We start from the raw sequence: 22,704 nt of genomic DNA, 5'->3' as shown, positions 1-22,704 counted from the left end.
CTACTTGCTGGTGGGGTGAGAAGCAGAAAAGGCCTTGACTCTGTGCAAGCACTGCTCAGCAATAACAAAAACACCCCTGTATTATCAACACTGTTTTCAGCACAAATCCAAAACATAGTCCTGTACTAGCTACTATGAAATAAATTAACTATCCCAGCCAAAACCAGCACAGATTTCAGTCAGTTTGAAGGGACTTTATCAAAATCACTCAGATGAGAACATGTGAAAGGCAAGTCACAGAAGCAGTGCTCGCCTAGATACAACTTCTCCCAAGAGGCTGAGTACCTTGTCTTTGCCATAGTGTTTACAGCAAACTCCACCGCTCAGTATCTGAAGCATGGGTTCTGCTACATTTAGTTTAATTATAGCTCCCACCTATTTGTGAAGTCAGGATTTTAAAATGCCTTCCTCTAGTGACAAGTAAAGGCAGAAATAGTAAGCACCTTTCAGATGCCAGGGACTCATCCATAAAGTTTGGTGTGTCAAGCTTTGGGGTAAGCTTTTAAGTTCAAATCTTTAGTCATCATGTTTACTCTTGTTTTACTGCCAGTGCTAATAATAGGAAACTAAAAATTACACTAGTTAGTGGGCATTGCTACACAAAGAACTGTGCTGATTAAAAGCATTGCTGGCACTTCGCCTGCTGCATCCTGGAAGCAGCCGAAGTGTTGATTGTTATTTACTGTGTGAAGCCACACATGCTGGATGTGAGCCAGTTCCTTTCTTTCTGCTTGTTTTCCTCTGAAACTGCCATAGCAAGTAGGGGGTGGGAAGAAGCTTCTGTTCATTATAGTATCTTCCAGTGGGAGGCTCACAATCTTGTACATCTTTTCTGTGCCATTGTGAAGCATTACTGTAACTCTTCTACAGTGGCTAAATAGAAGCAAGAAGTTTTGTGTTTTACCTGATGAGACAAGGCTTGAAAGTTTTTACGGGTATTTCACCAATCCATGTCAATGGAGACTGATGCTATCAAATCCACTGACTTCCACAATGTTCCTAGAAATGTAGACTGTTAGCACTGATCTATAAAATGAGTCTACAGCTTCTGTGACAGAAATGATAATGTGTTGCCTTTAGCTGAAATAATTCTACTGTGCTTTAGATAAGGGAGGAAAGATCAAAGGGAAGGATATCCCTTTAGACCCAGTAATTGGTGCAGTCCATTTGGGGATGCCTCCTGTGTTCTAGGTTCTCCTTCAAAAACTGTTTATGCTTTAAACTTGTAACCATAAACAGGCAAATTCATAGGAAGGCTTTAGAGTAGGGACAAAAGACTATCTGAGATGACCATCCCTAACCATTTCACAAAAAACATCTTCCTTTAGTATTATTCTGTATGCTTTTCATCCCATATGGCTTCTTCAAGGAATAGGGAAAATATTTCTTCACCTCCATTACTAGCTCTCAGGCCTCACAAGTATATATGAGTATACAAAGACTACAGTATGCTATTTTATGTTCCGATCTATAAGGCTTAATTCTGCAATAATTGAAAACAATAGCAGGTTGTTACAAGAAGAAATTCTGTCCCTCTTGAAGTCATCAGGTCTGATATACCTCAGGTCAGCATGTTTCATCATTCATCACTGTTTGGTTACAGCATCTTTCTATATGATTGCACAGAAGTTATTTTTAAAAATGTAAACCAAGAACTCTTTCAATAAAGAAAAGGTGCCGTGAAAGCTTTTTTAATAGCCCACTCCTGAGAAGACTAAGATGAGAAACCAAATCAGAAAAAAACCCCAAACAACCAAGAACTAATTCAGTTTCAATAGACAGGAAGGTTAAATTAATAGCTGTCCCCTTCCTGATAACACGAAAAGTAGAACTGATAATTGAAATTAAAAACACCAGCGGTTTTCAGTGTAATTGAATTGAACACAGGTTATTCATTAAAGAAAATGAGTGAAAATCCATCAAGCTAGAAATAGGTCATTATAAACATATTCATATATATAACATATATTGTTGTACGTAGTGGGGATAATATCCCACAGATGAAAAGAATATTAATGCTGGCCTTAAAACTAAATTTTTCATAAGAGTAACTTCAAGCAGTATAATAAATAAAAATTAAAAAAACCCCACACTACCTTGTATTTTGAGCTTTTAAAATTCCTACTCTTTGAGTATCTTCATGTGTCTTACACATATTAATGTACTGGGACTCTCAACTCTCCTACAAAGTAGGAAAGGCTTCACTAATGTACTAATTAATCTTCATTTTACTCCAGGAAGCTTTTTAGAACAAAAATTATATTAAATTCTTTCAGATATAACTGTGTTTTAAGTACACTTTGTCCTATACTTTGTATGTGTTCTACTTTAAATAGACATAGCATAATTATGGAGCATGAATTATGCTCAAACAGGGAAAAAAATCCCTGATTTAGTCCATTTCTGGTTTCTCTAGTATACCCAGATCCACATTAGCTTGAAAGTTCTGTGTTTATCAGTACATATTAATAATTCATTAATTAAAATAAATACAGAATATAATTTTTAAATGTTAGAAAAGTTAGCAAAAGGTTTCAGTTACTTAAGGGAACATGAAAATTGATTTGAGTGAAATATTCATGTTTCTGAGTTGTTTGAGGAATTATCTTCTCTCTCAGAAAATTAACTGATATTCTATTAGCGGGTAGGTGGCATGAAGAAGGCAGCTCTATTCATTGGCTAGAGTAGCTGGTAACCCAGCTACTAAACCAGTATAAAAGGTTGTAAAACTGGAGGGCCCCCCCTGTCTAGCAGAAGGAAAGAAATGACACTTTGTTATTTATACTGTGTTTTATGTCTTTAATTTGAGATGTTGTGATGTTATGAAGCCTCACTTTTATGGTTTCATCTGCACAGATCACTCTCAGAACGAACACTTTTCCTTTGAGCCAGTTTGGTTGCCACTACTGATGACCAGGCATCCAACACACACGTGTTCAAAACTTTCTTTTACCCATCTCCTCCACTGCAGCCTGCCTCTGCTCATCTTCCTATCTCTGCACAATTCTTGGTAAATAACAGCAGCTCGTTCAACAGCTTTTCAGAAGAAAGGCAGGTAAAGTCTAGACTTGTTGCATTATATCATAGGCCTGACCAGACCCCAGAATGATAGGTGTAAAGACACAGTAATACCTGTTGTCATCCTTTGTGAGTAGTTTGAGACACTGTCCTGCCAGTCACCCTCCCAGTCCTTTAACAAGCTGGCTTCTATAGTAGGCAAACAGCAAAGCTCAGGAGGAACACAGAGGTGGGGGAATAATATAATTGCCTATCAAAAGATCCAGAGTAGGTATCTCTTCTGTAGTTGTTGCAATTATCTCATACATGCAATGATTTCCTGAAACCTTCCTCAAAGCTCCCATTTGATGTGTTGAATAATAAATCTATACCAAGAAAATTACATGTTTTTGTCATTCATCTAATTTCAAAAAGAGGTGTTAAAAAGCAGGAGCCCAAATACTGACAATACAGCAGTCCAGAAGATGACAGTTCAAAGAAGCTGTTCAGAGAAATGACTGTGTGTAATAGATTACAAAGACATGGAATTTTTTTCTTCTAATTCATAGGAGAAACAATCCCTTGAAATTTTACCAACACCTAATGGACAATAATTTGCTTATAGTTCACTCTCTGTAAATTCGTTGCCCTCTTGGGGGGAACTAACTCTGACAGGAAAGCAGCTGCTCTCCTCTCCCCACATCATCTTCTGTTATTTCTTCTTCTAGAATTATTTAGAGCAAAGGAAAATAAAAAAGAAAAGGACCATAAATATGTTTGGGATTTTTTAAAATCTGTATTAATGAGAAAAGAAAAAGATCTTTTGGAATATCTAACTAACTGAGTTAGTTTTCCCAGTCTTAATTTCTAGTGCTTTGTTCAGCCACACTTCAAATATTTCAAGAGAGAGGGTTTCTCTGAATTATTTTTTTGAGGCTGCTTTACAGGCTAGTGCATGGCATCTCTTTTAAGCATATCTTTTGAGATATTTTTCAGACTGCATTTGCTTTTCCTTTAATGACATCAGAACCATCTTTCCCCCAGAAACCTAATTTTGTTTGTATCATCTATTTTGATGTCCTGCTAAAATAATTTCCCTTTTATTATTAGCTGCTGCAGGATTTTTTTGTCTGCTCTTGGTGTTTCTCTTACATTGGCCAATGTGATCTGAATTCCACCAATGCCACCCAGCCCCTTTTCACAAAGATCACTTCTGATATATGCTCTGCTTTTTTACTGGAAAAAAAAGCATCAAAAGTGAACTCTGTATTCTAAGAGTACTTTCAGAACATAAAGTTAATCACACTACCACTCACTTCAAAATAAATAGGCAATGAAATCTATTCCTGATGCATATATCAAGGATAAGTAGGTTTAGATTTACTACAGAGACAGGAGTTACAAAATTACAAATTTATTTTTTGTTTAACTTACAATAAATTGCAAACTTATTTATTCTCAGCATGCAGCTCCAAGGTTGGTAAAACTTGAGCTTAGCCCTGTTGGCATTTGGTAAATACATCTTTAACGTTAAAGATATTCCCAAGTAAAATGAGTACAATGCTGATGAATTAATGTATTGAATTATATAAATGTATTAGCTAAAATAAATTAAATAATTACATTTCTTAGGCGAAACATCAATCTAGATTCAGCAGCATGGGAGAGGAGAGGCTGTTGCCATGCCCCCAGATCCATCCAGCAGTGAGGCTGAAGATGTATTCCTAGTAGGCACATGCACATAGAGCACACATATACATCACATATATACATATATACATGGCCAGCCACACAGTTCACATAGATGCACAGAGCAGTCACACAAACACAGGCAGCCCCAACAGCCTCATCCTGCTCCCCTCTGTGGCTGAGCAGGATAGAGGTCCACTAGTGAGAATATATATATATATATATATATACACACACACATATACGTACAGTGTGGATCACTCCAGCAACTGGGCTCAGACACGGGCCTCAGATGCCCAGTAGATGCTCCTGGATACCAGTTCCCCAAGTTGTTGGCACCTGGGCATAAGAGCCCTTGAGGCTGCAGCCCTACTCCAGTTGCTGGTACAGACCATCTCATGCACAAACCTGGCCAGGACTCCCTTGATCCCCAGTAGCCAACCCCACCAGGGTGTTACCCTTAGAGACCCACTCACATCCTGGCTCATGGGTCATGTCTCCTGTTCATCAGCTCATTCAACTTGATCTTTGCTAGCCCTCACACACTCACTCACACCCCCTCACGTGCTCCACTGTTGCACCACAGACACATGGGCCCTCCAATCCATGGTCTGATGCCAGCTGCTGCACTCACAGAATGGAGAGCCATCACCCAGGGAAGAGTTGGAAAGGTGATTAATAAGAAGACAGGATAGACTGCCCTGGTCAGGCACAGGGCATGGCCAGCCAAGCAAACTAACCAGCTAACCATACACATGTGACTGGGACTTTTTATTTTCCCACACTTGTTTCTCCCCAAATCACCTAAATCCCTCCCTTTCCCCACCTTTGGATCCCTGCTAAACATCCCATAATAAGTCCTGTGCAATCCCCAAATGCTCTTTCCCTGCATCCCATAATGAAGCAACCCCCTTCAGTCCAGTTATTCATTCGCCTTGATGCCCTGACCCTGGGGCTGAGGCTGTCCTGGGACAGTCCCAGGAGGGGCCAGGACAGTATGTCCCTTCCTCTCTGTCCTTAATTTGGGTTCCTGCTTACCTTTGTGCCTCTGTGCTCCTCTGGGCTTGTGGAGCTGGGCCCTTGATGGGCTGATGGCTCCTGGGATGTCCTGGGAGCAGCCAAGGCAGAACATTAGTTGGGCTCCACAGCCTGCCATTGTCTCTTTCTGTTCCTCTGTGGGTGTGCAGACAAGTTTTTACCATATAACCTAACGAAATCAAGTGTACAGTCAGGAGCAGCATGCTTAAAAAATATAAACAGTTTTATTAAATATAAATAAAATATAAACAAATTTGGTCTAGAAGTGTATTAGCTTGTGGTTTTGTTTTCTACTCTGCTTGAAGTACATTCAGTGGTCTGCAGACACAACTAAATAATTTTATACTGTGTCAGCAGGATATTAGCTAAATTTCAAAGCTGTAAGGCATGGTAAAACTGTAAAAAAAACCAATTCCTGCATTGGCCCTAGAGGAATAAGGTGCAACAGCCATTGAATTCTTCCCTTCCTGTGTCTGCAGGCTATGAGATTTTTAGACAAATTTAGTGTATAAGTTTCTCCTAACTAAAATTTTGGATGTGCAGGCCCACATCAGGACATTATCCACTACGATTAATTATTTGCAATTAAATAAACTAAAAGAAAAGTTATCTTCATCAATAACATACATACTTATGTCCTCTTTGACTGCTTTTCTTTAATGTCCAAAATAAGTAATTTTTCAATACTGCTTCTGCTTGCCAAGTTAAGATCACCCATTTCTCATGGTCCACAAGTTCTGCAGTTGCTAAGAGTGCACTGGATTTTCCTGTTTGCCATGAGAAATTATTTATCAATGTAACATGATGCTATTGCTTACACTCCCTCATGCTGGCAATCCTGAATTGCACCTGCTTTTTTTCCAGGAAAGGCTTCTTTCTCTGCATCCTTTCTCTGGCTTATGCTACAGAAACAAGGCATCTGACACAAAGTGAGAATGAAGAATATTAGGAAAGATATTTTTTCATGCTTTTCACAGAATGTGCTAGTTCTCAAAAGTGAACTGGGATTTTGGATCTGTCTGACTCGAAACTTACATCTATCTGATACCTTCTTGGTTTGATCTTGGACTATTATGTCTGACAAATGGGGTAATATTTGGGTATAACCTGATTAAAGTTTATCTGTGAACAATCTTCTGAAAAGGAAGAAAAGATTAGGATCTGGAAGAGATTTTGAGATGTGTGGATTCAGAGGGGGTTTGATGGATCAGTTCTTCCAAGATCTAGGAAACAGAGACTATGTGAAACAGGGCTTGGTGCCGTATTGCAAGGGTGAAGAGAAAAAAGACAGGCAGGAGTAAGGCAGCAGCCAGTGGAACTGAGAAGAGGCTCTGGGGAGTGGAGGGAAATGAGCACAGAAATGATCGGGAACAAGATCCGTCCTTCATCAGAACCAAGTAGCTCCAGAGGAACCCAATGGATTGGCAAATCTGGGAAAAACAGCTTGATTGGGCTACCCTGTGTTGGAAGCAAACTGGGATATTACATTAAACAGCAGGCACTCAGAGGAGGCATTTGAAACAAGCTGTTGTGGATTTGCAGCTGTAGGAAGGAAAATTAAATGCCTCAGAAACCTTGACATTGAAATTACCATCACCATGCCATTGTTGCTCTTTGGCTTTATGTCGCTTCCAGTTTTTGTTTTTATTTTGCAACTTTAACTTTGTGCAGTATAACTTTACCACCCCTGCTCAGCCAATTATCACATCTAAACATGAGATATATGCATTTTTAATGACCCAGCAGCTTAATTGTAACAGCACTTAGAGTCATATTCATCATTTCAACAAACTCAAACCATTTTTTTAATGCGACGCTGCTTGTTTGAGAGAACTTTTTCTGTTTGTCTCTGATCCTCCCACCCCTACCCTTCTGCTTTTGTAACTACTTACCCTCCTGGTTGCAATGAGCCTATGGCTACAGACCCACTGCCTGAACAGCAGCACTGGGAGGCAAAACATCGTTATCTGAAGTAAATTGGCAAAACACAGAGAGGCAATTGAGGGTCAGAGATCTAGATTTAGGTTTTGAAAGTGGCATTTGGTAAGATTAATAAGTCTAGTTGGTTTTGGATCTGGTGTTGTATCTATACAACAAATACCTGCTTGGCTCAGCTGCTGCAGTACAAAGCCTATCAACACCATTCGGGCAAAAGTCTTCAGGGTGATTGTTATGCTGATATCAATGTGTCAGCTTCTGTGTCAGGGTACAAAGGGGCCCTTTCAGGGTGAGATTTATCTGGTGTTTCTCCTTCTTCCAAATCATAATGAGATCATGTTAGAGATGTTTCACCAAAGTCCTTATCTTTTCCATCCTTGGAGGGACTGTTTGGACATCCTTGGAGAGTCAAGATAGGAGTAATTTGTGAACTGAGTATCACTGGACTTGTTCCAGATAATTTATGTAGTCCTTAAATACTATCGAATGAATTTTCAGATTTCTGATTTCCCTTGTAGTTAATTTTTCTGTAAGCCTAGAAAAAACACTGTACATTTCAAGTATAAAATTTCCCAATATAATACATTACTGTAGCCACACTAAAAAAATGCTTCTATCTGATAAAATGTTGACTAATGGTTTGCTGATAATTTTGCTGAGTAATTTTACTACATAGCCACTGATGTCTTCCCATGGGAGGCCAATATAGGCTAAATACACATCAATGTGCACTGATTAAACACCAAATACATGTGTTTTTTCTGAATAAAACTAAATGTTTAGTCCAAAAATACTAATTATACTTCTTAATGGGAGAAATTAATTTGATGTTGCACCCCATGTGAATTGCATAATTATAATTTAGCTCAGTTTTCTGCAAATATGAAAGTCATAAGAAGGCCTAAGTTTCAATTGCATACATCAGAACAAACATTAGATATAGCAAATTTAAATCAACCTTAGGTATGCAGAATTAGGGAGTGCATAAAGTTAAAAGTTAATTTTCATATATCTTAAAATCATTAAAGACTGAAGAAACATAAGCTTCAGAACCTATTGTCTCAAGTCTTTAACCCACACCTTTCTGTCCTGGTTCCTGTTTGTAATGGCAAATTATAAAGGTCCACTTATTAAACAAAGCTTCTCATCTCATCCCTTAGAAAAGCTCTGCCACATACACAGACAACTTTCCAAGGCTGTTCAATAGTACAAATTTTCACTGAAATTAAGGGCTGTCTCAAGCATCACCACACTTTAGGGTATCAAGAAGAGTGAAAAAGTTTTTCCTGTTAAGGTGAGCTCACAAACCTCAGACTGTGGCCGCTGAACTTTGTTAAATTGTCTTCCCCTACAAAGAATTTGGTTCCTTTATCTGTTACTGCCCTTCAGGTGGGCTGCTATTAGCTCATCTCTTAGTGATGGCCTAGACTAAACAAGACCAGCTCTCACAGTCTGTCTTTGTTGGCCATGTGCTCTCATGCCTAGTAGTCTTCGTGGCCTTCTTCAGTTCCTCCACATCCATGGGAGGGCTCCAAGACTGTCCAGAGTAGGGGGAAAGAATAACTCCATCAGCCTGCTGGCCTTGGCCCAGGAAGTGGTTTGTCTTATTTGCAGTAAGAATTCTTTGTTGGCTCATACTCAGCATGACATCCACTGTGACCCCACGTCCTTTTTGGCAGCCAGACACTTCACAGCTGGTACTGGGGCAAAGGATGATTTCTTTCCAGACACAGAACATTGCTGTTCTTGTTGAGCTTCATGAGGTGCCTGTTGGACCAGATTTTGTTATTAATTTTGCCTAGATTAAGTTATTAAATCAAGGCCATTTGTTAAATTCTCATGCTGTTTTGATCAAAGCCCTATTATACTCAAATGAAAAATTAGGAACTGGACTGGGCTATGAAGAGCCACCATGGGTTTAGGTTATGGAATTTTTGGTAGAATTAGCTTTAAAGTATATGCATGCTATCTCAAAATTACTTATGTGTTCTTCCATTAGGTTTTGTGTTTATGGACAATTTAAATTTTCAGTTAGAATAGAAGTACATGCAAAAAGAGAAAATATCACTTAGAGATTATTAAGTCAACGGACATGAACATATATCTAAAATGAAGCAGAATGAAAACTGACAGCAGATAAAACATGGGATGGAGAACCTGTCATGCAAAACCCTATAATTAAAATACATTTTAAATTGCCAAAGCTCCTAATACAGCTTTATTTATCATACAAAATTGTTTGTTATGCAGACAAAAGTCTGAGCTTTGAGTTTGTTTCCTCTTCATTCTCTTTCCTACATTTCACTATTTCTCATTTTTTGTGTCTTTTTGGGTTTGCCCCTTGTCTAAAAAGGGTGTTGATTAGGTAGTAAAGAAGAATCCACCTATTGCAGTATTCTTAGAAATACTGAAGACAAGACAGCTTAGACAGCATGAAGCTTGTAAATAATTTACAGGTTTTGGAGTGGTTCAGAACACTATGTGCTGAAAGCGTAATTTCCCAGCAGTAATATTGCAAGCAAGAGAGATCATCAAAAGGCAGAATCGTATTTATTATTCTCTGTCTCTTCTTTCTGTTGGTTTATATTATTTTGTCTTTAAAGGAGAGAGCACTGGACTCAGGAAAAACAGTTCAAGATGAACTTTTCCTACTTTTTATTCTCCAGAAGGAAAATATAATACATCATTAATGCAATTTTAAAAGACTGTTGAACAGAAATTTTCTGTAACAAAATAAATTATATACAGCTGGAGGAAAAAAAGAATATAGGAAATGGTTTAAATAAGCCTTGCATTTTTCTTTCAAACTATTTAATTATTTTCTTCTCTTTTATAAGAGTTTAATGAAAGGTTAGAAAGATTTTTTAAATTATAGTTGGTACAATGGAAGGAGTCAGCAATAACCTGGCATAAAGCCATGGGACATACTTAACAATTACAGTATTAAATCTCTTTCACTGAACTAGAGAAATCTCCTAATAAACACAATAAAGCCAGATTTATGAGTCAAGAGAAGAGCAGTCTTAGAGGTAAATGATGTTGGCTACATATGTATTTAGATGAAAATTATTTAAGAACAGAAGTGTTCACTGTCTTGTAGAGTCTCAGAGGAAAGATCCAAGCTAAAGAAAGAAAAGTTTGAACTGATGTTTCTGATAAGAGTAGTTGGCCAGCATCATAGATTTCTAATTAATGTCCTTAAGATACCGTTAATACAGACCTCCAAGGATGGAAGAGGTAAGGTGTTACTGGTAATATTGTGGTAAAGAGCAAAGGAAAATACAGAGGGTCAACCTGGTTAAACTCAAGAGGTCATTCCTGGCTCTACTAATATGTAATTCTGTGAAAGTAGATTGCCTTTTCAAGCAAAGTTTCTTTCAAACAGTATGGTGAAACTGGAGTTCATTAAGTGATAGAAAAAGGTACTACTTTTAAATGAGGAGATCATGTATTTCTCTAAAAACAGGCTGCTAACTTATTTTGAACTAACAAAGAATAAACTAGACAAATTTTTCCAGAGTGCCTTTAATTCTCCTCTAACATCACAATATTTAAATGCAGTCAGGAGATGGGGGTCTTACTCTTCACAGCTTTTGTCTAAGGACTGACACAGTTCGAGTTGATGGAATTTTCTGTAAAAAAGGGGAGAGCACTCTTGGCAAAATGAGCATAGTTTGAATGTCTTTCTCATCCAAGCAAAAGGTAGAAAAATTGCTTTGCATGTTAATAAGCCATAATTAGATGAACTTAAATGCACATTTTGTCATTCATTATTTATTAAGCTTCTCAGAAAAAATTAAAAAAGCAAACTCTGAGTTGTACAAATTCAAATATACAGGCTTTCTTTTTAGTTCACCCAAAATGTGCCTAGCTTTTTGTTTGAAAAGAAATTACATGCAGAACAGAAAGAAACCATGGCTTCTCTTTTTAAATTCTAAAATACTGCATTGCCCTTTCACGCTGTTACCAATCTCAGGGAGAAGGCTGCATTACTCTTTCTTGGGGAGGTCTGGGAATGATGTAGAGTATATACTAATGTATGCTTGGAAGAGGAACTTCCAAATGCCTTTGCTACATTTTCTACATTGAATAACTATAATGTTATATCAATGAGTATCTGAACACTTCACTGATGTTTTCTTTATTGTGCTTCAAATACAAATAAAAATACTGCTCTTTTGCATGCACTTGTACAACTCCAGAAGGCTTCACATAAAAAGACAAGCAGCATAGTAAACCTGATAGGGCCCACAGAGACACTAGGCCATCTGACTACAGTCTTTTTAGGAAGCTGGTAAAGCAGAGAGAGATGTTTTACAATGCCCTCACACCCAAATACATATACAGGCAGGGAGATGCCACCTCAATTAACGGATTGCTCCTTACCTGATGAAGGGTAGAGATGCTAGATCCATTTCACTGTTCCTCTCATTCCCCAAAGGCTTTGGTTTGAAAGGCAGTGTGGCCCAGCAGTCAGTATATATCTGATCTTACAGAGAGCTGTGCTCTAATTCTCCCTCCATCGGTGACAGCCTCTGTGTCCAGGAACAAATAATTTCGTACTTTTGTCCTCATGACCACTGTTTGTCTGTCTGTTCTGATTAAACAGAATTTTTTCTTACTACGTGTTTGTACATGCTTAGTTATGGTGAAGAGCTGAAAATAATCTGATTGGATTGTTTTTCAGGTGATGCATTCATCTCTCAATTAGCAAGATTACGCTATTTGTTTCTTAGCAGAAGCTGTCAGAACTATGAATATCTCAGATCTCAGTCTTCCTTATTTGATCTAATAAAAATATCATTTTCTCTCACAGTTATTACACTGGTAAAAGATGTTACACTGTCCTTTATCTTCATTTAAAGCTATTTCCTTTCCCCAGTTTCAGACTAGGAGCACATAAGTTTGAGCTATCAGTCCAAATAGCATAGCAGTAGACAAAAATAGATGTATGAACCTTAACATTTAGTTTGTCTTTTCTTACTTAACTTTGTTTCTAGAAATATTTCCCTTTTAAAGAGCTTGCCGGGCTTTTTTCACCCTCTGTGTTAAAGAAGGAATTAAGGCATAAAGGAATTAAATGCATTGCCCAAAGTCATCTGCTTAGTGTGGCAAATTCAGGACTAGATGTCAACTGACTGGTATTTGATGTTTATGTGTGACTTAGTGAAAAATACAGTATTCCTTCTGCTTTTCCTACCTCTTTACATAAGTCATTTTTGTAAAGTCACTGCTCTAATCCTCTTTTTTCTTCTCCTTCACTTCATTTCATTTTTTCATAATCACTCTGCTCTGACACTTTCTGCTTATTCTTTCTTACATATTTCAGTTTATGAAAAAGATGTAAAGAGGCAGAAGGATCTGCAGGGTTTGAATAAGGACTTCTGTTGCAGGGTCTTTTGAATTCATTGAATATAGCTTTTAGGTAGAACATGACTGCACATTCTAGCAGTAATATCTAACTGCAAATGCAGTTTACATTCCTGCTTGGTTTCCACACCATGCAAACGCTGCTTGCAGATGCAGGAGCGACCACGCATGGCCCACAGCAACACCGATAGCTCCACGCACTGCAGCAGAGTGGTCGCTGCTCATGTCTGTCACTCAGGTATCAAGACTGAAGGTGAGATATATGGCACAGAAGAAATTTTGTCCCATAGGAACTCTCCAGGAAGATGCTTCAAAGTGCTAAACATTTAATTTAGCATTAATGTTTTGTTGAAAGAGCAAAATCAGACAAGTCAAACTCTTGGAGTCACATTGTACAGTCTCATGAACATATGATTTGACTGGACCATGTTGGATGGTATTCATTTCTTCTCTTTCACTTTTTTTTCAGGAATGCCCCAGTGGTGTTGTCAATGAAGAAACCTTCAAAGATATTTACTCTCAGTTCTTTCCACAGGGAGGTGAGTACTTGACAGATGTAATTAGTGCTACAGTGAACAGCAAGTTATGTTTGTTACTTCCTAAGTCTGACAAAAGAGCCTGCTGTTCAAATTAACAAGATTGCTGTCTCAAGCTCTATCTGAACTCATGGGGTACTTCCTTAATGGCTGGACACATTTTAGAGTATATATGTCTGAATGAAATGCAATGATATCTACAAATCAGTCTTCTATTATGAAGTTAGGGCCTGTGTTTGGGTACCTTTGAAAACCATGTTTCTCCGAGGAGGTTATTTCTTTTTAAATTTTCTACAAAATCTTTCCCATTCTCTTTTATTCCATAGAACCCTTCACAGTAGGAACAAAAACTGTAGAAGGCACTACAGGTACACTCTAATATTGATGGCAGAACCCCTTTGACTTCTGTGAGGTTTCTCTACTTAAATGAGGTCTTTTTTTGCTAACCTTAATTTCAATTAATTAATTTCCAGGGGTTTCATTAATTTCTTTATCTTCATTATCTTTTAGTGCAATGAAGGTAACACAAAAATGTGTAACAGTTTTTTGCTTTGAACTGTGGATTTGCTTTTAATTTTAATTGTTTTACTCTCTGTTCTTCCTCTTGCTTTTACCATTCAATCCTCCATATTCTCCTACAACTCTTCAATCCTGCCTCTTCATCTTCTCCCACAGCTCCTGAGATTTGCATGTTTCCCTGGGACTGTTCATAGCTCTTTCTTTTCACTTGTATTTAAAAACCCCCCACACTTAATTGGTAGGAACAAAATGTCTCCCAATTAGTTTTATTTTGCATAAAGACCTAGAAGATAAAGAGCAGCATTCAGGGTGGATTACCATCACTGAAATCCTTAACAAGTAGGCACACTCAATAGGGAAGAACAAAAGGCTAAAAGGGTTGACCTGCCTAGTGATTTTTTCTATATCTAAGCTTTTAAACCAGACTAACAATTACAGTTTCAGATATTATATTTTTTAATTACCCTGGCTGGTGAAAATAATTCTCTGCATGTGATTTATTACACCTTTACTACACTTAATAATAAAAAAATTATCTTTCCATTTTTACACTCGGAATTGTTTATGGGCAAAGAGAAAGCACACAGTTTCTAAAAGTAAAGCTAAAATATATTTCACAGAATCATCTAGGTTGGAAGGGACCTTGAAGATCATCTAGTCCAACCATTAACCTAGCACTGACAGATCCCAACTACACCATATCCCTAAGTGCTATGTCAATCCGCCTCTTGAACACCTCCAGGGATGGGGACTCCACCACCTCCCTGGGCAGCCCATTCCAATGCCTAACAACCTGTTCTGTAAAGAAATGCTTCCTAATATCCAGTCTAAACCTTCCCTGACACAACTTGAGGCCATTCCCTCTTGTCCTATCGCTTATTACTTGGTTAAAGAGACTCATCCCCAGCTCTCTGCAACCTCCTTTCAGGTAGTTGTAGAGGGTGATGAGGTCTCCCCTCAGCCTCCTCTTCTCCAGACTAAACAACTCCAGTTCCCTCAGCTGCTCCTCGTACGACATGTGCTCCAGACCCTTCACCAGCTTCGTTGCCCTTCTTTGGACACGCTCGAGCAATTCAATGTCCTTTTTGTAGTGAGGGGCCCAAAACTGAACACAGTAATCGAGGTGCGGCCTCACCAGTGCCGAGTACAGGGGCAAGATCCCTTCCCTGTCCCTGCTGGCCACGCTATTTCTGATACAGGCCAGGATACCATTGGCCTTCTTGGCCACCTGGGCACACTGCTGGCTCATGTTCAGCCGGCTGTCAATCAACACCCCCAGGTCCTTCTCTGACTGGCAGCTCTCCAGCCACTCCTCCCCAAGCCTGTAGCGCTGCTGGGGGTTGTTGTGGCCCAAGTGCAGCACCCAGCATTTGGCCTTACTGAAACTCCTACAGTTGGCCTTAGCCCATCGCTCCAGCCTGTCCAGATCTCTCTGCAGAGCCTCCCTACCCTCGAGCAGATCAACACTCCCACCCAACTTGGTGTCATCTGCAAACTTACTGAGGGTGCACTCGATCCCCTTGTCTAGGTCATCAATAAAGATGTTAAACAGGAGTGGCCCCAAAAGTGAGCCCTGTGGGACACCACTCATGACCGGCCACCAACTGGATTTAACTCCGTTCACCACAATTCTTTGGGCCCGGCCATCCAGCCAGTTTTTTACCCAGTGAAGCGTGCGATCATCCAAGCCACGAGCAGCCAGTTTTGCCAGGAGAATGCTGTGGGAAATGGTGTCAAAGGCCTTACTGAAGTCAAGGCAGACAATATCCACAGCCTTTCCCTCATCGAATAAGCAGGTCGTCCTGTCGTAGAAGGAGATCAGGTTTGTCAAGCAGGACCTGCCTTTCATAAACCCATGCTGACTGGGCCTGACCATCTGGTTGTCCCGCATGTGTTGTGTGATGGTACTCTGGAGGAGCTGCTCCATCATCATATTGAGAGAATAAATGTAATCTTAAAAGACTAATCTTTATTAGTCCAGACCTAATTGTTAGAGAAAAGAAAGAATATTAATGTAGTTAAAAACTGATACATACCCTTCTGCTGCTCCTCTGGGCTTTTAGGGCAGTGGCATCATTTGGAGGAAGAGGTGGGAACTGAAGTGGACTGTTGGCATCCGGAGTCCTTCCCTGAGAGGAACAGGATGTTCATGTTGGTGCTTTCTTCTTCCTCGCTCTAGGATTCACCTGCGGTCATTTCTACATGTTTGCTAACATGTTTTTACGCCTTTTTTTCCCCTCCATTGATTTGCATCTCCACATTACACCCAAATCTATTATAGGTGGTGACTTTTACATGTGTTAGACACTATTTCTTTGTTCTCTTTGCTACCCCTAAAACCAGTTTTGTCCAGCTCTAACACCTGCATTTCTTTAACTGACCATGGGTGAGTTCTTTATAGATATGAGGTCTCCAGTGCCAGCCTGCACCCCATCCCCTCTCATCCCACGCCTGCTCTCCTCTGCGCTGCATCTTGTCTCTCTGCTGCTCAAGGCCTCTGCTGGGTATGAGGCAAAAAGTTCTTCTCTCCGCTGCATCATCATGTTAGAGTTATAAATACCTACTTCTACATAGAATAACTTCTTGTTTCTGCTACCTGTATAAAGCTATAGTTGCACTACAAAAGTAAAACCAATGAGCCTTAGAAACCTGATAACTCTGAGAGACTGCTGGTACAGCTAAACCATGGGAAACAAATCTGCAAGCTGATGAGCCTCCGTCCTGGGGCAAGCTACCTATAAAACTTGCAGCTTCATAGTAACAATGGCAATAGTGCATTACTGGGGCACATCATTACACTATTTGCTGCAATTTCAGCAACGCCATTACTCTATCTGCAGCAAGTGAGCTACAATTTTATGAAAAAAAAATATGCTTTTTCTTCATTTAACTTTAGTAAAATACAGTAAAAATTTAGATTTTTAGCAGGGCAGAAAAGTATCAAACCCAGATAAGTCACTCATCAGTAACAGATGTTGTTGTGTACTAGTAACAGAACTTTTAGCTTTCTTAATAAAGCCGTTTAGGAGATTTCGGTGAAGAGCACCAAGAAGAGACCATCAGAATCTATCCCCTTCCTCTCACCATCCTCCATAGCCTCTACACAATGGCGCGCAGCCTTAACAGTACATAAAGACAGCACAAACAAATGTGAAAGCCTCATGTAGTTTTCCTCAAAACTTCAGGAAAAATAATCAGTGGAAAGAGCAGAAGAGCTGAATCTCCTTGGAGGATTAACAGCTCACATCAGTAATCCTTTAATTTCTGTGGGGCCACTGAGACTTGAACTGTTTTGTGTAGGTTTTGTGCTGTTTTATAGGTGCCTCTGTTGACTTTTGCCATTTTCTGAGAGGTACAGGAGCCAAAGTCTATTCTTTGTTCTTCACATTAGCCAAGGTATCTTCAAAGCCCAATTAATTATCTGTATTTGCATATCCTTGCATACTAATAACAGGGTGAGATCATCATATTTAAGTGTCTAGTTAAGCAGCCAGACTGGACACTTAAATCTTTGAATGTATTGCCAAAATATTGTGGGCAGCTGAGGCTTTTAATTTTCAGCTGTGCTTAAAATATTGGTTTTATGTATGTCTGAATATTGGAAAGGAAAAAAAAAGTTTTAAAAGCTGTCCCCAAATTAAAACGTGTATTGTACATGTAGATCTCTGCCCCAATTTTCTATGTAATGCAAAACCAGATATAACATGATGTATCATTATCACAATTCATATCTCAGCAAACAAAATGATGTTGTGTAAGATTTTAAGCTTCAGGGTGACCAAGCAATCATGAAAAAGTCCTGTTCCAATGTCATCCAGTAAGTCACTTCATCAAGCGACTTTCAAGACTATCCAGGACAAGGTACAGGAGGAGTAGAAAGAGGACAAGGGAGCCACAAGATTAACAAAGGAGATGACACTGGGTTGCAGTAAAAGCAATGTATTTTAAAAGGCAGAAGTAGGTTTGTAAAAAGCTTTCCATGCCAGAAAGGCACTCCAGTAACTTCTTTTTAGCAAACCACTCCATACAGGTGAATCAATGGGCCCCCTGCGTTGATGCAATGGATTGTCTGAAATAGAACTTGGACTTGTTCATCACCTGGCCCATCGTAGATAAGAATCCACACACTGAATAATTATTACACTCCTTGTCAGTTATGAACAAAATATATTGTGTTCATGGTTTGATAAGGCATACTCTTGGATGTATAATGACTAACATTTTTTGTGTCTGATGTTTAATATGCTTAAATGGTGTATTTCAAAGGAATTCTTATTTAATAGCTGTTCCTGTCTCAACCTGTCAAAACATCAATTTAGCCTACTAGTTATGATATCAGATCCCTGAAAACATATTTTATTTAAAAAGCTAAGCTTTTGCCTAACATGATTAATGTTAGGGGGGTGGGGCAGAGGGGAATCACATTAAATGGCTGTAATTAAAAGACTAGTGTACCTCATCCTGCTGTGGTTTTGAAGGCAAAATTTCACACCAGAATTGCCTGAACAAACAACCCTGAAAAAGACCTCTGAATTTTTTTTTTCAGAAAAAGGTACAAGAAGGAAAAGATTCTTCAGCTAGAGATTTTTTTTTCATATACCATCATACAAAAAGAGTAATATACTGTATCATGTATGGGCAACAAATAATAAAAAAAACCTTTGTGTTAACCTTTGTGTTTTCTGCAAATATACAGAAAATAATTAGAAATATTTCACTTGTTTTTAAGAAATAAATGCCAAGAGAATAGAAAGCTATTTAAAATTCAGTTTACAGTAATTATGCCTCTCTAATATGTTTTTTCCCTGAAGATGGTTTGCATAGTATATTCTGTTGCACAACAGAAGTCTCAGTAGATTATAGAAAATATGACTATTAAAATCCTAAATATAAACTGAAGTCAACAAATTTACATTTTTCAGTTAAAGTGGGAATTTATCTGCTAGGCCATGCTTAAGCAATTACACTGATGACTGGCTACATGGATGAATGAATCTCTCAACAGTGTTTGGGTTTTTTCATTCTCTGAGAATGCATTAACAGACACGGGGTTTAAAGGTTGCAGAGTTTTTTCTTGTTAAAATTATTTCACTTCATATGAAATTAACATATTGAAGTAAGACCAGAGACTTTACTTGCTAATATGAGGTCTGAATCTTGAAGTACACAGTTTTGAGTTTTGGTATACTTGGTTCCTTGGGGTCAAGGTGGCATTTCAGGTGGGAGACCCAGGACTATCACTCAGTTTAATTCAAAACAATATTTTGGGCTGTGACAAATAAAGGTTTCCAGGATTGATATGCAAGGTAAAATGGTTTAGTGCCAAGAAATCAGAAAAAGATATCTCAGCACTGATGAGGTTTTTCTGTGACAGGGAGGTTTTGTCCTGCAAGGCGGACACAGATTTCACAACACTTCTCACTTTACTAAAAGATTGTGAGGTTAATGTTAATTAACCTAAAATTAATGTAAATACATGAAGTAGGAAGAGCAAAGCAATGAATATTAAAAGTAAACAATACCTCAACCTACATTAATTTGCATGGTTTTGAGGGAGGCAAAAGACCCTGAGGAAAGCTGACTTCCCATAACCCCAGCAGCTTGTACCTCACATCAAGAGGGCAGTCTCTGGAGAAGTTCTCTCTTCACAATATATTACTCCTGGAGAAGGTTGTGCCTCTTGGAAGTCATTCAGTGGAAATGGAAGGATGGATCTTTACAAAAACTTAGAGGCTTGACAGATTTACATTCATGCTGTCCGGTGTTTCTAAAATGAGTCGATATGCACTGGTTAGTAAGTTTGAAAAGTATACAAATAATTAGTGAAGGGATCACTTGTTTAAGGTCATCTTTCAGAGTCTTATTGACTACTTCAGTTAGTCACAGCCAGTTTTTACAAGGTTTTTAAGCACCTAGCCCTCACGGGAATTAAGCAGCAGATTAGCTTTAAGAATCTGCTTCTCAGCACAGGATTTTATCTCACCTGTGGGTGAGCCTACGACCCAAGTGCAGCAGCAGCTTTCTGACAAGCTCAGCTTCAACCTGGGTAACAGGCCTGTCTCCAGAGTTAAAATGATATGCCAGATGTACAGATGGTAGTGTCTGCTTCCCTCATTTAAAGTGAACAAATAAATGCATTTTTCTTTTTTAACATGCGAGATAGATTCCCCTATCACTGTCATTTAACTGGTAAGTAGTGTTCCCATTAACACAGGTTGTTTCAGAGTACAGTGACATGACTTCTTTGCTATTCATTCAGATATCAGTGATTAGCAGAAATGGGAATGAAAATGAATAAAGATCTTCTAGACCAGAATTTTAGATTTTCTGTTCCTACTAGTGTAGCTACCCACATACTTGCACTTACAATTTATCCCTCCTCCCCTGCCAAGAAAAAAGTTTAAACTGAATTGAAAATTTAGTCTTGCTATGAAATTTTGGTATCAATATATATCTTGGCATCAATCTTTTTTCATGGAATGAAATTAAATGAAATGAGATGTGGTTGCTATGAATAATTTTTACTGTTTTAAATTGTAGATTCCACAACTTATGCACATTTTCTGTTTAACGCATTTGACACTGATCACAATGGATCTGTAAGTTTTGAGGTAAGTAATACTGTTACTTCTTTATCTGCTATTGAATATTTTGCCATTCCTTGTAATTAAGTCCAGTTTGGTGGCTTTTATTATATGCCTCACATTATGAAAAAAATTAGCTTATGTGACTCAAGTATCAAGTTCTTCCCAAGTATTAACAAAAGTCATGTTATAATTGTATATCTCAAAATGGTAACTCAGACTGTGCTGCTATGTAATATTTTTATAAATCTGTTAATTTAAAAGGTAACCCAATTTATATGCAAGTTACATAAAATAATCCTTATATTCCTCTCTGCCTCTGCAAGGTGAGAAGGACTCTGAACTACAACTAATGTTATGGGGATGAGTCAGCCAAAATAGGATTGCTCACACACTCTATTAGTTTCCAGGAGAAGGCTCTACAAAAAAAAGGCTTTAAAGCAAATGTATTTAAAAGCACAAGAGTTTGAAATTCATTCTTTTCCATTTAACTGTCCAATCTGTTTTCAAAATTCTGCCTTTCCTTGCTAAGGTTGATGTCATTACCTACAGAGGCTGATGTCATCAATGTAATAACATGGTAAAAAAGCCAACTCACTACAACAGTTTAGATGAAAACAGGGTTTACAAAATACTGTGAAGGAGACATTATTTGAAGGTATAGAATTAAAAAAAAATAAATCTCAGTTCATTTGCAAAAGGATATATTTGCTTTGTCATGTTTTGCTTAGTTTTATTTATAATGGACAAATTATATCCTTTCAACTTGAGATTGGATTGCGATAAATACACCCACTTTAAATTTGTTTATATGTCCTATACATGTTTTTTATGATTTACTTGAGTGAATGGTGTTGTGAGGTGTGACAGAAATTTTTTTGAAAGCATTTTTGGTTTTGTTATTGATGGAATGAGAAACCTCACCAAGCAGGTGCACTGTGATCAGGAATTTATACCTCAGCTGGGACTATAACCAGATATTTTTGTGGGGGATTATTTGCATCTATTTAAAAAAACCCATGAACGTCAACTACCTTTTTCTGGGAAGCTGAAATCAATGGGCTCCATCTAGCTCTGAAGCTAGAACCAGGAATGGAGGTTTTATTCACATCTTCTGTACATAGGCTGATTGTACAAGGGATCCTTCTGGTCAAATCAGCAACAGCAGAGGCACTGAGAGAAAACATTTTTAGCATCGGTATTTGAGAAGTATTTCTACTGTTATAATTAAGAATAATGAGAACAAAAAAAGCTTTTGTATCTTCCCAGGACAGTTTGTTGACATTTGTATCTCAGACAGAAAGCCTTAAGAAATGCAGTATCCCTTTTTAAGGGATTTGAATATCTCAAAGTGCAGGTCTGTGTACAAAAAAGGCTTTGGAATAAAATAAATCAGGAAAAGAAAAGAAGCAGTGGGGTTTTTTTTTTTTTTCATTGCCAAACCAGACATTTCCAGCTTACTTTTGTTCCGTTTCGACTCAGAGTCATCCAGACGTTGATATTATTTGCACTAATTGTGGATCCAGCATAACTCTAGTGCCGTCAAAAGACTCTTGCTTCTGTGTCCTTGTACCCTGTAGCAGCATTATACTTACAAACTGTATGAGAGCCTTTATAAAAGCCTCCTCCTTATGTTAAAAATGTTTAGGTTTTTTTCTAATCATGTGAAAGCAGCTGCAAAATGTGAAAGTGGATATTCTGAAATGTGAAAAATACAATCGTCATTTTTTCCTGCTGCTTTTTATTGTAGGTACAGCTGTGCCATATTCTTTCTATACCGATCTGTACTCTAGTTTTCTAATTTCCATTAGAAAGAAAAAAAAAAAAACCAAGCAGCACAAAAGGTAGAGAAAAAGGAAGTGATTTAAAAATTTGGAGAATAAATAATCATTCATCCCAATTTACTTTCTATATCAAAGTATAGGAGTAAATACAATTTAATATTATACCTATGATGCAAAACACTCTTCAGCTCTCTTCTATGTAAAAAGGGTATGAAAATCTGAAATGGTACTAAAAGAATGTTAGGTCAG

The 22,704-nt window shown here is 38.1% G+C and overlaps 1 protein-coding gene across 13 annotated transcripts in view; it reads left to right on the top strand.

The window, feature by feature from the left end:
- The window catches only part of KCNIP4 (potassium voltage-gated channel interacting protein 4), a 442,570-nt gene that overhangs the window by 406,663 nt on the left and 13,203 nt on the right, over positions 1-22,704 (top strand). For all 13 annotated transcript variants that reach the window (XM_074865888.1, XM_074865890.1, XM_074865891.1 and 10 more), the window contains 2 exons: positions 13,502-13,571; positions 20,628-20,698. In XM_074865888.1, coding sequence (XP_074721989.1) covers positions 13,502-13,571; positions 20,628-20,698 — 141 coding nt within the window. The remainder of the gene's footprint in view (positions 1-13,501; positions 13,572-20,627; positions 20,699-22,704) is intronic.

Source organism: Strix uralensis, chromosome 4 (assembly GCF_047716275.1).
Source record: "Strix uralensis isolate ZFMK-TIS-50842 chromosome 4, bStrUra1, whole genome shotgun sequence".
NCBI lineage: Eukaryota > Metazoa > Chordata > Aves > Strigiformes > Strigidae > Strix > Strix uralensis.
This window is presented reverse-complemented; position numbering and strand designations above follow the sequence as displayed.